General features: G+C 50.6%; 1 protein-coding gene across 1 annotated transcript in view; it reads right to left on the bottom strand.

The window, feature by feature from the left end:
* GREB1 (growth regulating estrogen receptor binding 1) overlaps window positions 1-15884 on the bottom strand; it is a 70745-nt gene that overhangs the window by 20228 nt on the left and 34633 nt on the right. The window contains exons 17-21 of the mRNA XM_035000607.1: window positions 8795-9134; window positions 7649-7764; window positions 5915-6128; window positions 4416-4533; window positions 923-1551 (exon numbers count right to left, since the gene is read on the bottom strand). Coding sequence (XP_034856498.1) covers window positions 923-1551; window positions 4416-4533; window positions 5915-6128; window positions 7649-7764; window positions 8795-9134 — 1417 coding nt within the window. The remainder of the gene's footprint in view (window positions 1-922; window positions 1552-4415; window positions 4534-5914; window positions 6129-7648; window positions 7765-8794; window positions 9135-15884) is intronic.

Here is a 15884-nt window from a genome sequence, read left to right as displayed (position 1 = left end):
TCCAGTTTGGTTTTTGACTATTGTAAACAATCCTAAAGTGAGAATTCTTGTACATGTTTTTGCGGGTTTGCATTTCTTGGAGCAGACTGTAAGGAAATTGACAGGCTGAGTCGGAAGGCAGCCATCATGAAACGGGACAGGACGGTATTGATGGGGGTGAAAACAGCAGTAACTGACCCCACAGCTACCTGCTCTCTACGGTCAGGCTGTACTCCAGGCGCCCTGTGGTTATTCTCTCGTTTACTGCTCACATCTCTGACTCAGGTGCTACTCTTTTCCTCATTCTCGGAGAGGACACTGAGGCACGGAGAAGGCTGGATCCTGCCCAGGGTGCCAGGTGTTGTCTGAGGCAGAATTCGAGCCCACTCCGGAGCCCACCTCCCACCTCTGCACTGTTCTGACAAAGCCCCTTCCAAGACCTGACACGGTCATCTTCACACGCTCCCAGCACTTGGCAGATGTCTCCCATTTTGACAACTGCAATGTCTTTTGTTGTTAGGAAAATACAGTGAGGTGAGAGGTTGGGATAGGGACAGGCCTCCTGCCTCCCCAGTACGTTTCACCAAAACCTTCCGGTGCAGAACCCCGGGTGGGGGTGGGAGGGGGGTTCTAATTGGCACAGACTGGCCGTGGGGACCAAATGAACTAATGTGGGAAGAGCAGAGTCAGGGTCTGAAGGAGCACTCACAGAGAAGCTCTCCGCCCCCACATCCCGTGAGGCAAGCACCTGCGGTCCGAGGCTGGATGTGAGCCAGCCATGGGTGGCAGGCAGGTCCCAACCCCCAAGCCCCCGCCCACTGTGGGGTCAGCCGTCAGAATGGCAAGATGTGACTAAGGGGGTGCTGTCAGCCCCAAACCAGCCCCCGTGGGCGTGAACACGAGAACCCCCACGCAGCCCAGGCCCCGGCCGGGCAGCACCCACCTGGGGGGGCCCGCTGAGCAGGAGCCTGCGCGGGTGGAAGCCGTCCACGCGGCCCTCAGCGCGGTTGCCGTAGTCCATGTGGTTGGGCCGGGGCACCGTCCACTGCCGGTAGTAGAGGGACTGCTCTGTGGACGTCATCGTCTTGCTGAGCAGGGGGCGGAAGGAGCTGGCCCACATGACCGAGTGGGAGGGCAGGAGTGAGGCGGCCTTGGGCAGGCCGCTGCTGTCGGTGGCCGTGACCATGTCGTACACCAGCTTGGGCAGGAAGACGATGGGGGGCTGCCGGCAGGCCTTGGTCATGGAGCACTGGGAGGCCGGCAGGACGAGCGTGCCGGCCGCGGGGGTCACGGACGAGGAGGAGGAGCCCGAAGAGGAGAGCTGGGAGGACGACGGGGTGACCGACACCTGGACGCTCCTCTGGCTGGCTCTCAGGCCGGAGTCCGGCTGGGGGGCCAGCCCAGGGCTGTGCCTGCTGATGACCGACGGTGGCCCCCGGCTCGCTTGGGGCCTCTGTCTCTCCCCGGGGACCCTGCCCTCCTCCGAGGGGCCGCAGGGCTGTGGCGACCTGGCCCGCTCCCCCTGCGACGGTGGCCCGGGCTGAGCCGAGGACTCGCCGCACAGCGCCGAGCCTGGGGAGGGATGCACCTGTCAGTCACGCCCCAGGGAGGACCCTCGCCAAACCGCCCACCACTCCTGTTCCTGTGACACAAAGTACCCCTACTTGACAATCACTGGGAACTTCCACAAACGAAAATGAAATCCCCCCTCTGGGTACACAGAAACTTTTGTCTTAGGACAGAGACAGGACTTGCTGAAGAGAGCGAGCCGGTGTCACGGGGCGAGACTTCACCCCACACTCACCCCGGCACCCTGCACACGGCCTCAAAGCCTCTCCATTGCAAGCCCCGACCCAATCTGTTCCACAGCACCCGGCTCAAGCTCCGCACACGCCCCGTGCAGGTGTTCCCGGGACGCCACTCCCCGCTGTCCCCCCGGGGAGCTCACATCTAGCCTCTGCACCAGCACAGTGGCAGCTTCTCGTGCAAACTGCCAGGGAGCCGCGTGGGACTCAGGACTCAGGAGGCTTTAACCAAACGCTGGAATTACCTTGCTTTTCGAAGGATCGGGGGAGGAAATGCAGAGCAGCCAGCCGAACCAGGACTTCCTTTCGCCCCCAACGCACCATGTTGAGGCCTCGGGGAGTGTGGCCACATACCGGGCAGCACCCTGCTCTCTCATATCATCCCAGCCATACGCACCAGGGCTCGCGTGGCGGCTCGCGTGGCAGCTCACGGCAGCCCTGCAGAGCTCAGGCCCGCAGAAAGCAGGGCAGACGGGACACTGCATTGTTGTCTTAACTCTGTCCTTTCCCAGGAGATGGTGTGGACAGAAGACAGACCCAGGGAGGCCTGCCTCAGAAAGGCCTTCCGGCCACCCTGCAGCACTTGGCTCAGCCTGCACCCCACGCACACGCTGCTCAGGCAACCTCCCCTCTGGATCTGAGCTCCCCCCAAGGGCCCTACCACTCGGCTCCACGGCCTGCATCTAGCGCCCTTCCAGACGGCTCACGGAAGGAGGAAATGCAGCACTGGATTTCTCAAAAGGAACATCCAGATGTGCACTCTTTCCCACCTGGAAAGGCAAGGGCAAGGCACTTGAAGCGACTGGCTCAGTGTCAATGGACTGGCCCGAAGAGCACATATGGGGAGGCTGTGAGGGACCCGGGCACTGGCCTGGGACAAGGGGTACAGATGGGCCTGAAGGACATCAAAGAGGCACAAGATTCCAAAAGTAGACCAAGGGAACCCCAATGCCTTCATCCGCTTCCCTAGGTTGTGAGGGCCAGCCCAGTAGGACCCTGAGGATGGACACCCACACGGACGTTTCTCTCCGTCCACCCCCAAACCTCAGTTGGTCTGTCCCCAGTTGAATCCAGGGAAACTGTCAGTCTATAAAGATGAGACCCACCCTCACCCAGGTCTCCACCCTGACTCGGTGGCTGCGGCCAAGTCTCACCTCCCTGGGCCTCCATTCCCTCATCTCTGAAATGTATGGCAGCCAAGGCCATGAGAAGCGTCTCGTCAGAGACCCCTAAGACCTCAGGACCTTCTTCCGAGGAGTCCTGGCTAAGAAAGTCACCTCACCTAAATGAAGAACTCCAGAAGGAGAGAGCCTGGCTCATAGCCTGGACATTCTACTCCTGAAGACGCTGCACAGACCAATGTGTCCCCAGAACCTTCTAGAAAGCTGTACCACCAGGACTGGGGAAGAACAAAGCACGATTCCTCTCTATTCTGAATAGCACAGATTCATTCACTCACCCATTCGCCAGCTCCCTATATTGTTTGGGGCAGACGACACCAGAGGCTACAGCATTTGGCTTTTCTGACTACCCCGAGCCGAGGACTAGGTCTCCCTTCTGCCGCAGAAGGATGTGAAGGAGTCCTCGTTCTGACTCCCTCTGGGCACAACTGTGAGGGAGACCCCCCCTCAGCCTGGCTCACTGTCACCCGTGGGCTGCGTGAGGAGGGGGCAGAAGACAGGAAACCAAATCCCCTGGTGTTCTCTGACCTCCACAGCCAGGTGACCACCACGCCCTGTGCCCAAGCACCACATGCCCCTCCACAGCCCAAGCCTCCTCCATCCTGAGTATCTTCTCCTCTGAGACCCAAAGGCCCTCCTCTAAGGGGCCGCAGGGCTGTGGCGACCCGGCCCGCTCCCCTGCAGGGACCGCACCCTATCCCTAAACTGCCCCCACCTGAGGCAAAATTACCTCTCCATCCACGGAACTGTCCCACGTTGCGTGTGTGTGTGTGTGTGTGTGTGTGTGTGTGTGTGTAAACAGCAACGCAGCCCTTGTACGCTATCACATGGCTGATGAGGAACCATGAACACCCTGAGAGCGGGTCTGTAGCTCATCTATCTTTCTGCCCTGACTCAGATACCAAGTCGGTTCTCGGTAATGGCTGCACAGAAAGACCGCAATGCTGTTTCACGTGGGCCAGTCCTGACTGCTCCCAGACACCAAGCATCCCTTAGGCAGAGACTGGGCATTTTACGCACGTTTCCCTGTGGTCTGGGTCCCAGGCTCAGGGACCACCTGTTGCCTTTTGTTGCTTTTCCCCTAGGGAATCTGTGTCCACTTCTCTCTGCCTTTAGACTTGACAAGGACACCTGACCCCAGCCCCTCTCCTCCCCCAGGGCACACTGATTCCCTAAACCAACAGCTGCTGGGGGAGTAGCAAGGGGACACTGCCCAGCACAGGCCACCGAGGGAGACAAGAGTCCATGATCTTCTCCCAGCAACTCTGACGTCCTGCCCAAACTCCTCACGTCCCAGACCCCAACCCAGAAACACAATCTCTAAGAAGCTCCAGTTCTTCAAAGATTCCCTTATCTTTCCAGTTCTAGGTGAAAATAAAGATCTCTTTTCATTCTCTGAAATCTCAAAAGGAACATCCAGATGTGCACTCTTTCCCACCTGGAGACTTACTGGATGCTTTAGAGGAGAGGGACGAAGACACCGAATCGTGGGAGCAGGACCTCTCCCTCTTCACCGGGCTCCTCTTCTCTGAAGTGGAGCCTGTTTCAAGACACACATGCGAAAACGCCTCATAATCATCATCTCGTATGTTCGCCCAGCACTTCAGAGTTTGCAAAGTGTGTTCACACCTAGCATCCATCCATCCATGCATCCACCCATCCATGTATCCATCCATGCATCCATCCATGCATCCATGCATACATCCATCCATCCATGCATCCATCCATCCATGCACCCACCCATCCATGTATCCATCCATGCATCCATCCATCCATGCCTCCATGCATACATCCATCCAGCCAGCCACCCAGCTACCATCTTGCAGGCACCCGCCTCTGACAGAGCCCCGAGGAGACAGAAGGGGGGCGACGCAGGCCAGTCAGGCGTTCACGGCTCATGGAGGCCCCTTCTCACGAGCCACAGCTACAGATGTAAGGAGCACAGAGAGAGACCTGGGAGCCTGGAGGCCAGGCTCCCACCGGGCACAGAAAGGCAAGAGCAGGTGACTTTCTGGAAGGAGTGACCCGACCTGAGCCCTGAAGGGCCAGCAGGGGTAGCTCGAAGCCATGGGAGAGCCTCTGTGTGGCCCAGAGGGGACAAGAGCAGAGCACAGCCAGGGAACCCTGATGAGCTGAGTGTGACTAACAGCATGGGGTACTGTGTGAGAAGCAGTGAGACTAGAGAGGTAGGCTGTAAAATGCCAGGAATGCGGATTCATCCCACGGGCAACGAGGAGATTGAGGCATCTTAAGGTCAGGGTCACAATCACGTTTGTGCAAGGTTGCTACAGCTCCAGCAGAGTCTGTCCCGGGGGCCTTTTAGTCTCTGTCTTACAGGTGAGCAATCTGAGGCCAGTAACGGAAGCACGACGTGTCCCAAGTCACACAGCCAGCAGATGCAGCGGGAAGAGAAAGCGGGTCTTCCGACCCTGCATCACACCCCACAAACGCGTCCCATGCTTTTATAAACAGCTTTGTCTTTTTTCTTGCTGCACTGTTGACAAGTCAGATGCCTTGCATTGCTCTGATTTACGTGTCCTATTAAAATACAGTGTTGGATTTTCATGTCTTGGAATGAAACCAGCCTTTTCTCATCAAACTTCATAATAAACCCAACCTGTTGGTTCACACAGGAAATACGCAAGCAAAGCTTATACGGGGCAGTAAAGTCACTGACTAGTCAAACCGAGTAGGAAACGGAGTCCTAAGAAATTGCAATTTTCCTTCCTATTCTCTAAGAATTCTAGAGCTAGGAAGAACCAATCGGGGTTTCCATTTTCTCATACCACCAAAAGTGGGGGGGGGGGGGCAAAATCTGAATGCAATCAGGGATGTGCCATCTCCTGCAAAGACGTATCCAGATAGTGCTCATCGGAGCTGCTGACTGTGAGACGGGCCCCAGGGCCACACAAGGGCAGGCTGCCCCCAAGATGAGCAGGCAAGGTGGACCTGCCACCCCTCACCTTCCGTCACCAGCTCCTCATCCTCGTTGTCTGTGCTGCTCAGCTTTTCCGCGTCGCTCTCTAAGGGCTCGTGCCGAGCCCCCTTCTCCAACGGAACCTCATTGCTCACGAAGTAAGCAGCCAGGCCCAGCTCCTGTTCCAGGGCTGTTCTCACCAAGCAGGAGGAGTTTATCAGACGCAGGTCGCAGTACCTCAGAGACCTGGAGGGAACAAGAAGGTATCTATTGAGTGTCTTCTACAATGAGGCACCACTCCCAGCGCTGGGGGGAATGGGGATCGGGACCAGCCCCCGGCCGCCTCTTTAGGGCCCTAGGACTTGTGCAAACAGAAAAGCAGATCACAGTACAGTGAGCCCTTGACAACCAAGTCAGTTTAACAGTAAGTCTCCTGGGGCTCCTGCTATGGATTCAGCCCTGTCCTGCATGTCATCGAGAGAGCATTTTCAGGCCAAAGAAAAGCAGACTTGAACCCCAGCTCTGCTACTTCTAGGGCCAGAAACTTCCCCAAGCTGGGCAACCTCTTGCAGGCTCAGATTTTCATCTGAAAGATGAGAATTAATATTAATAGCCATCTAAGTGCACTGTTTGAAGACTATATGCAGTCAGTGGACATTTAATTATTCAATCAGCACTTAAAATGTGCCAGGACTGTGCTAGATGCTAGGGATAGGATGACAATCAAGTCACCTTTACCCAGCCTGTGAGGACACCATGTGCAGTAGCCCTCGTCTAAGTGTGGGGTGGCCCAGGGGAAGGATCCCCGGCTTTGGAGTCGGGCAGCCAGAGTCCATGGTCCACCAGGCTTAATCTCTGTAAGTCCCATTTCTTCACTGCTCAAAGGGGACACAAATGTCACCTTCACTCAGGGTGATAGCAGTGAGAGTAAAATGAAATACAGCACATGAGAAGAATCCAGTACAGTGCCAGCACATGACAGGAACCCAATAAATGTCAGTTCTTACTCTTTGGTTATACCCGGAAAGATGTGCGTGGCCACCTGCTCTTCTCCATGGTATTAAGTAAATCTTCAGGAGCCAACCTGTTGCCACCCATTCAAGGAACTGCCTTACTGGAGGCCCAGTGACCTTCTGTCCTGAGTGTCTACCTGTCCGTGTGACGGCCTAGAGACCCCAGGAGACACTGAGGGGGCTTGCAGCTGACTTCTCCGTGGCCGTGGTCTCCAAAGGAACACAGCCTTTGAGACAGTCAGCTGTGTATGTGGAAACCAACTCTTCCTAAGGGGCATCAGTGGCCTCCCCACTTCCCAGAACACCTCCTACACCGGGAGGGCCCCACTATCCCAGCAGCGAGATACCAGAAGTGGAGCCTTGACCCCCAAGATGATCAGATACTTTCCTAAACAGAACAGTCATCCCCAATGCACATGGTGATCCTCACGGGAGAAACTGAGGGAGGCATCAAACCCTAACCCCAGCTGGAAGACCTCCACCCACCAGGCCCAGCCACAGCCATCCCACCCCCCGTGAGCCCAAATGGTGCCTGTCTGAGAATTAGGAAATGCTGCCCAGACCTCAGACACATTTCAGTGCCACAGGATGGGAAACTGTCATGATGAATGCACAACTCTATGATGACTCTGAATGTAAAGACTCCACCTGCCATTGGGCACTGGAAGCCTGGCCTGACCACCCCCCAGAGCTGTGGGTACAGGCAGCTGGCTCTTCAAAGACCCCCAGGGCCACACAGCCCCCTCCCCTGACCTCGGTAAGGACTCCCCGTGAGGGTCCATCCCACTGAAGATCAGGATGCACGGCAGGCCCTCCAACTCCAGGTAGGTCTGAGGCCTCCACTCCGCGTCCTCAATTTTCTGCCACATCTGCGGATAATTAAAAAGCAATAAGGCGGGGAGACTCCTTACTTTCGGACTAGCCCAGCTCTGACAGATCTATGGTGTCCTCCTCCTGACTGAAAGCGTTTCATGAGAAGGACAGATAAGCACATCGTCTGCTTCACGGCTGCATTCCCAGCCACACTGCCTGGCACGTGTTAGCAATCCACGGAATATGTGCTGCCTGATCCTCGGGAAGAAAAGTGCATATCCTCAATTGGTCTAACCTTTTTACTGTGCTTTCTCAGCCATGCCTCTCCCTCGGTTCCTGCTTACCTCTTGTCTCAGGATTCTTTGTAACCCTCCTGCTTTTTCCCTCACCTCTCTGTGGGTTCAGTGAGAAGCTGGAGGCCAGGCACTGTGCTAGTCTGGGGGGGGCTTGAGGACTATGGGGGTGGTCCCTGCCCTCCAATGCCTGGAGAAAGAGCCAGAGGATAGGCAGGGAGCACCACGCCAGCCCCACTGCAGAGGAGAACCCGGAGGCAGGGAGGGGCGGCTTCCCGAAAGAGGAAAAGACAGGAGCTGAGTTCTACAGGCCGATAAGTGTTGGCTAAACCAAGGAGGAGGAGAAGCACTCCCAGGAAGAATGAAAGGCACACGGCAGCCCGGAAGTTTAAAAGAGCAAGACAAGGGGCGCCTGGATGGCTCAGTCGGTTAAGCGTCTGCCTTCAGCTCGGGTCATGGTCTCAGGGTCCTGGGAGCAAGCCCCGCATCGGGCTCCCTGCTCAGTGGGGAGCCTGCTTCTCCCTCCACCCCTCCCCCTACTCGTGCTCGCTCACTCTTTCTCTCTCTCAAATAAATAAAATCATTAAAAAAAAAAAGAGCAAGACAATGCATTGGGGGTGGGGGGCAACATTTATAAGTAATTTAGTACTGCAGGTAGGGACAGGGCAAGAGAGGCGGCCAGAGGGTTGGCCAAGCATGGAGGGGGCCAAGGTGCTTATCACCACACCATCACCCCTTCCCCCTACTCTCCCAGGCACCTTCCACCCCTCCTGTCCCTGCCCCCAGCGCCCACCTTGAGCTGCTTCACGAAGTGCTTCCCGACAGTGATGCCAGAGCTGGGATTGCCCAGGATGATCTCGAAGTGCTCCTCCAGGGCCAGGCGAGCCCGCACGTGGGCTAGCCGCTCATAGGCCACGGCCGCCAGCGGCGAGCAGGGCACCCGCAGCAGGACCATGAGCCCGTGGCCACAGGGGCACTGTTTGGGGGAGTTGATGAGGTTCTGGGTGATCTCCAGCGTCTCCACCGATGTGTAGTCCTTCATCTGCGAGAGGCCGCTCACAGCCATCATGGCGGCCGCGTAGTGCTGCACGAGAACAAAGGTCCTGATCACCGCGCTGTGCAGGCGGGGGAACCTGCAACAAACAGAGACACGGAGCCGTGACCGGGCTGCTGGCCACCTCCAGGATGCCCGGAGTACTCCGGGAGGAGGAGCAGGGCCTGCGCCCAGCAAACGAGGGACCCAACACAGCCAGCGATGCAGGCACGGTGACCCCCAGGTGGCATCCTGGTTGTGTTTCCTTTCGAAGCTGGTTGTTTCAAACCTGAAAGGGAAGCCTTCCTTAGAAGTCAAATCAAAAATTGCTCTGTCACTTCCAGCTAGGAAAGAAGCGCACAGGTTTGCTGTTTCTCTGTGCTTTCCAGCATCTGGTGCACCATAGCGGCTCAATAAATATTTGTGCAACGAACAAAGAGAGGAGTGAATGAAACAAACGATGGTTTCATCTCTCATCAGCTTAATTTGTACAGTAATCTGCCCCCAGTTCCCACTGAAAATAGAACCACTAGCGATCAGCATGTAAGCGCAGCCATCACATTCCCCAGATTGAGGGCGACCATCCCGAAGGCACATTTCTGCGTCTGTTTCAAGGACAATGAGTAATCAGAAATGTAACTAGATGTGATTTGACAGATGAATTACAAATCAGAACATACTCAGTCAAATCAAGAACCCCAGTTTGGGCTTCAGAAACTGTTACCATCTGTGTTTCCACAAAAAAGTGGTGACCCTGCCAAGACCACATGCCCTGCAGGCACTCTTCTGACCCACGCATCAGAAACAGATCTGGAGGCCATCCCTGGAGGCCACCGTGTTTCTCTGTAGGAACAAATTGACATCTGCTTTACACATGATGCTCTTGTGGGTTTATTTCGCTGGAATGTATCCCCTGACACAGTGGCTTTTGGGGGCGAAGATAAAAAAAGTTTCTCGATCTACAAAGATCAGCCCCTTACCATGGCCATGCCACCCTGAGAGTTCTATCAGGGCAATCAGTCACCTTCCACAGAGTTTCTGAGGTCTTCTCTTGTCTACTATTCTCCTCCTTTTCTTCATTCTTTGTCCTTAGCATTTCAACTACATCATGGATTCTATAAGTTGGAGAGCTGGCTTGCTGTCTCAGGAAGGCATGACTGATCTGCAGATTCTGGCACAAAGGGGACTCAGCAGTCCAAGGACTGCTTTGCCCTGCCCCTGGTGCACTGGCCAAATAGTGCCCAAGAAGAAAGGAAGAGAGCAGGGTGGAAAAGGCATGGTCTCCCCTGCCCTACAGTACTGCCCGCACTATGGTGGCCCCTTGTCACCCTGAGCAAGGTGGGATGAAGGGGGATGAAGAAGGGCAGGATGTCATTTGGAAGGAAGCATACTTTCTCCCCATCTCTGATATGGTGGGAAGTACCAGCATTCAACTCTGTTCAAAGGACAAGGAGAGTCAGAACAGGAACCATATTTACCCATCTGAAATAACAAAAAAACTGGACAAATATATGAAACAAGAGTGTTTCAAGACATGGGGCATCAGGAAGTGAAAGACGGTTATCCTTAGAAATGGAAAAATTGGAGGAACCCCCAGCTTCTTCCTTGAAAAAGTTTCTGGAATGTGCTCAGGAAAGGGAAACCTAGGCAAAGCATCAGTGGTCTCCCTGACTTGAGGAAAGGCACTAGAGTCCAGGGAAATCGAGTAGCAAGAGTTCACAGGGGAGAGTACCAGAGAGGAATAAGCTGCACAAATAGAGAACTCAGGAGAGCTACAGAGTGTCCCCCAAGTCATCAGTTGAGTAGTGATCAGTGCACATAGGTGAGGAAACTACTCAAGGCCAAGAAAGAAATCATCCAAGAGAATTAAAAGGAACAATGCCTCAAGCTCATACAGGGTTTAGAATAATTCCTGTTCCCATTGCCAGCATGGAAGACCTCAGAATTTGTGGAACATTATAGAATATTTAGAGAGTTTTGCCTTGGTAGTGGGACCAAGCCCTGTACTAAATACTGCTCTGGTCCTGTCTAACAAAGCTCAAAGCTTAAAGCAAGACCTGAAAGGATTAAACCATCACCAAGTAACTTAACTATATCCCAGAACAAAGCTAAAGATTTATAGGAATACAAATACATCCAGCCCCAACAAGGTGAAATTTACAATGTCTGGAATCCTCTCAAAAATTACCAGATATTTAAAGAAGAAAATACAACCCATAATAAGGAGGGAGAAAAATCAATCAGTAGAAACTGACTCAGAAATAACACAAATGATAGAATTAGTAGATAAGAACATTAAAGCAATTATTGTAACTATATTCCATACATTTAAGAAACTACAGGAGAGATTAAGAATGGTAAGTGGAGATATAAAAAAGACTCAAATTCTAGAGATCAAAACTAAAAAGCCTGAGAGAGAAGATGAACTGGACCCTGAATTCTCATGGGAGCTACCATCTTGGTACTTGGACTTGCCCTGCCCTGCCAGCATTAATAGATGCATTCAGGGATGGGTACCTGACCCAGGACAGGTCATCAGTCTTTTCTTGGAATTTTTCAAACAATGTTTAAAACAATCAGTCCCCCTCTAGAAGCTGAAGACTGTGTAATTCAGCAGCAATGAGGGGTGATGTTTTCATGGAAGAAGCCAGTGCAATGAGATACAATACAGCCAACACGAAGAGAGGTACCAAAGACAAGACAACACAGTCACAGCAGTGTTTAATACCTAACTTAAGTTGCTCCTGAAACCAGCTGCATCTCTGACATTCTGTGGTTTATTTATTCAACCTCTCCTTTTATTTCATGACTCACTACATTTCTCTCCTTTTCTTAAGGTAGTTCAAGTTGAGTTTCTGTCACTTGCAAGGTAGAACCCTGATTAATAAACAAACACAAGTAAATGTTTATCATCAATTCATCAATGTGCATATACATTCATGCATGTGCTACCTGAAATTGTCTTTCTTCTTTTCTTAGAAGACAACTTCTTCTCTTAGGAGAAGAATTTCTTCCTGTCATATAAAACTCCTTTGCTTTTATAAAAAATATATATATATAAACAAACAAACCGGATATGACTCACAGCAGGAAAAAAAGATTAGTAAATGTGAAAACATAGCAATAGAAACTATCTAAAATGAAACAAAGGGAAACAAAAACAATAACATCAGAGAGTTATGGAACAACTTCAAGCAGCTTAATGTATGTGCTATTGGATTACTCTAACAGAGAGAAGGAGAACGTAGAAAAATATATTTGAAGAAATAATGACTGAATTTTTCCTCAGACGTAATGAAAATTCAATTAACTTAAGTACAAGAAACATGAAGAAAATTATACCAAATCATATCTTAAATTGCTTAAAACCAGTAACAAATTAAAATATTTTTTAAAGTAGCCTGGTCAGCGGATGGGAGGAGCTGGGAGGGAAGGGCACATTACAGAGAGAAACAAAGGTGTGATGGTGGCAGATTTTGTTTGAAACAGTGCAAGTCAGAAGACGGTAGAACAACATCTTTAATGTACTGAAAGAAAAAACTACCTAAATTTTATACCTAGGGAAAATATCTTTCAAAAATGAGTAAAAATAAAGACACACAAAAGCTTAAGGAATGCATCACCAGCAGACCTTCCCTACAGATGTTGAAAAAAAGTCCTTCAGAAAGGATAACAAAACTAGATAAATCCACACAAAGAAATGAAAAGCACTGGAAGTAGTAACTATGTGCATAAATATAAAAGATGTTTTTAAAAATTATTATTATTTAAATATCTCTGAAAGATAATTGACTATCTAAAGCAAAAGTAATTTATTGTGGAGTTTATAACATATTTAAGTAAAATGTATGAGCATAGACGCACAAAGCCTGTGAGATGAGAAATAGATATACTACTGTAAGATCCTTATCCATGAAATGGTATAATATCACTTGAAAGTAGAAAGTAGGTTAAAAATATATACTGTAAAGTCTAAAGCAACACCTAAAAGAACATATGAGTTACAGCAAGTGGTGGAGAAAATGAAATCACAAATGCTCAGTTCATCTAAAAGAAGACAGAAAAAGGGAGTCCATAGAACAGATGAAACAAATAGAAAAATTGTAAGATGGTAGATTTAAACACAACCACATCAATAATTACATTAAATGTAAATGGTCTAAACACCTCAATTAAAAGTCACAGACTGTCAGATGCAATAAATAAATAAGACCCCACTATACACTGTCTATACGAAAACAACTTTAAATATAGACACAAGTGGGTTAAAAGTAAAAATACGGAAAATTATAAACTACGCTAACACTAATCAAATGAAAGCTGGAGTAGCTATATTAATTTCAGAGAAAGTAGATTTTAGAACAAAGAATAATATTCTTTGGGTCATTTCATAATGATAAAGGAGTCAATTCATCAAGAGACATTTCACCAAAGATGACATACAAATGACAAATAACACATGAAAAGATGCTCAACATCATCGGTCACTGGAGAAATGAGTGAACGACTGACATATACTGCATAATTTCATTTATATAAAACACCAGAAAAATGCAAATAGTCTACAGTGAGAAACGGAAAGAAGGAATAATTACCAAGGGGTAGGAGGAAACTCTTGTTCATTATCTTAATTGTGGTGAAGGTTTTGCCAGTGTTTACATATGTCAAAACTCACCAAATTGAACACTTTAAATATCTGCAGTTTACTGAATGTCAGTTATTCCTCACTAAAGCTATTGTTTAAAAAAAAAAAAGAAAAAAAGAACTACTGTGTGGGAGGCAGGGATTAGCCCAGCTCTAAATAGCAGGTATAGGTAGAATGTGCCTACCCCTAAACCTTTGTGGTTGGCCCTATAGGAAGCTCCACAGAAAACATATTGGAATAAAAATGGGAGTTGTTAAATATCTAAATCTCTTAAATACCAGTAAGTTCATGGTCTTGCAAGCAGACTTCCCAGTCACATGCTAGGGTCTGTGTGCAACACAAGGCAAATCAAAAGGCTGGCCATGCACATCGTGACAAGAGGCAGTAACCAATGTGTTCTTACCTTTAGTGCCTTCTGTCCAAGTTGCCTGTTTCAGGAGATTTCCAGATAGAGGATTCCTGGGAAAGGCAGCATGGCACAGTGGAGAGAACATCAAACCTGGCTATAATCCAGGTTGCCACAAACAGGATGTGTGCCCTTGGCCAAATCACTTCCCCTCTCTGGACCTCAATTCCCACAATTATAAGACGGGGTGGGGTGGCTGGGTTAAATGATTCCTAGGCGGTCCTAAGAGTCTCCAGGACTCAACATTCCAGAGTTTTCTATCCTATTCTCACTTAGTGAAATGGAAATCTTAATCTCTGCGCAACACTTCCTGTTCAGCAGAGGGGGAGAGAGACAAGAAAGGAAGAGGACAGTGGTGAGGACGATGGTGACAGTGGTGATGGTGGGGACAAAGCCATGTCGGTGCTGGCTGCAGCTGCCGTGAGCATGTAGTAATGTGTGCCAGGCATGCTCTTAATGTTTGTATGTATTAGGGGCGCCTGGGTGGCTCGGATGGTTAAGTATCTGCCTTCGGCTCAGGTCATGATCTCCAGGGTCCTGGGATCGAGCCCCACGTCAGGCTACCAGTTCATCAGGGAGCCTGCTTCTCCCTCTGCCTCTGCCTCTCCCCCTGCTTGTGCTCTCTCTGCCTCTCTCTCTCTCAAATGAATAAAAAAAATCTTTAAAAAAAAAGTTTTGTATGTATTAATTCATTTAATCTTCATAACATCCCCATCTGGTAGACATTATTCTCCCCGCAGAGGAATGAGAAACATTCCTAAAGTCTCCCAGCTGGTAAGTGACAGACCCAGGACTCAAACCCAGGAAGCGTGATTCTGGAGCCTGACCTCCCAGCACACAACTATTCCTGAGTCAGCACGTGTTCCCGTTTCATCAAACTCTCATGAGAAGCCACTAGAAAAGTAGATTTGTTCATAGGTGAAGGTACGGAAGTTCATATGGGTTCAGTGATTTGCCAAAGGTTAAAACTCACATTTTCCTAAGTGTAAAGCCAGAATGTATGGTCCCGCGGCCAGTCTGGCCTTCTGGCCATGAGACCTCGCTCCATATGGCTTGGTGGTTCCACTATTTTGGAGTCAAGTGACAAGGATTAGGTCTGGCTTCACTACCAACCCCCCATGTGACCTAGGACAGGGGACCCAACTTAAGTCCATTCCTTCCTCTGCCACACAGGGATAATAGTACCTATTCCACTGTGCTGCCATGAGGATATTTTAGGCAATAAATGTCGAGTACTGGGCCCAAAGTGACAGCTCACCAAGCACCCAACAGAAGCTGCTGCATGAAGAGAGCAGGGCAGAGAGGCAGAGGCAGGGCTCCTTCCCTGAGCAAGCGTATGAGCGCCCAGCTGCCCACGTGTGAGGTGGAGAGCGGATTAAGTCCACCAGCATCCCCAAACTGAAAGGGATTCAGCATCTCAAAGGGCATTCTGGGGAATACTGATCCCAGGGCACACACCAGAGATGCCACCCATTCGAGCCTCCTCCTCAGGATTGACAGCACGTGTGGCAGCAGAAGGCTCGGAGAACTCTCATGGAAAAGAACACCTGAAATGTAAGGTTTCTCCAACACATTTGACCATGGAACCCCTTTTGGCCTAAGAGCTATTTGCATGCAGCCCAAGCAGGACAGTTGGAACACAGCTTGAGAAGCCCACATCTAATTTAATCCCTTTGTTGGCACAAGAGAACAGGGCACCATGAGGGAAGGTGGCAGAGCCCATGGCAGAACCCCTCGTTCTGTTTTGCAGTAGCCAGTCTGCAAACCTTTGCCTGGGTGGTGACGGCAATCACTTAACC

The sequence above is a fragment of the Mirounga leonina genome, unplaced genomic scaffold (assembly GCF_011800145.1).
Source record: "Mirounga leonina isolate KUSES-001 unplaced genomic scaffold, KU_Mleo_1.0 Mir_125, whole genome shotgun sequence".
Lineage (NCBI taxonomy): Eukaryota > Metazoa > Chordata > Mammalia > Carnivora > Phocidae > Mirounga > Mirounga leonina.
This window is presented reverse-complemented; position numbering and strand designations above follow the sequence as displayed.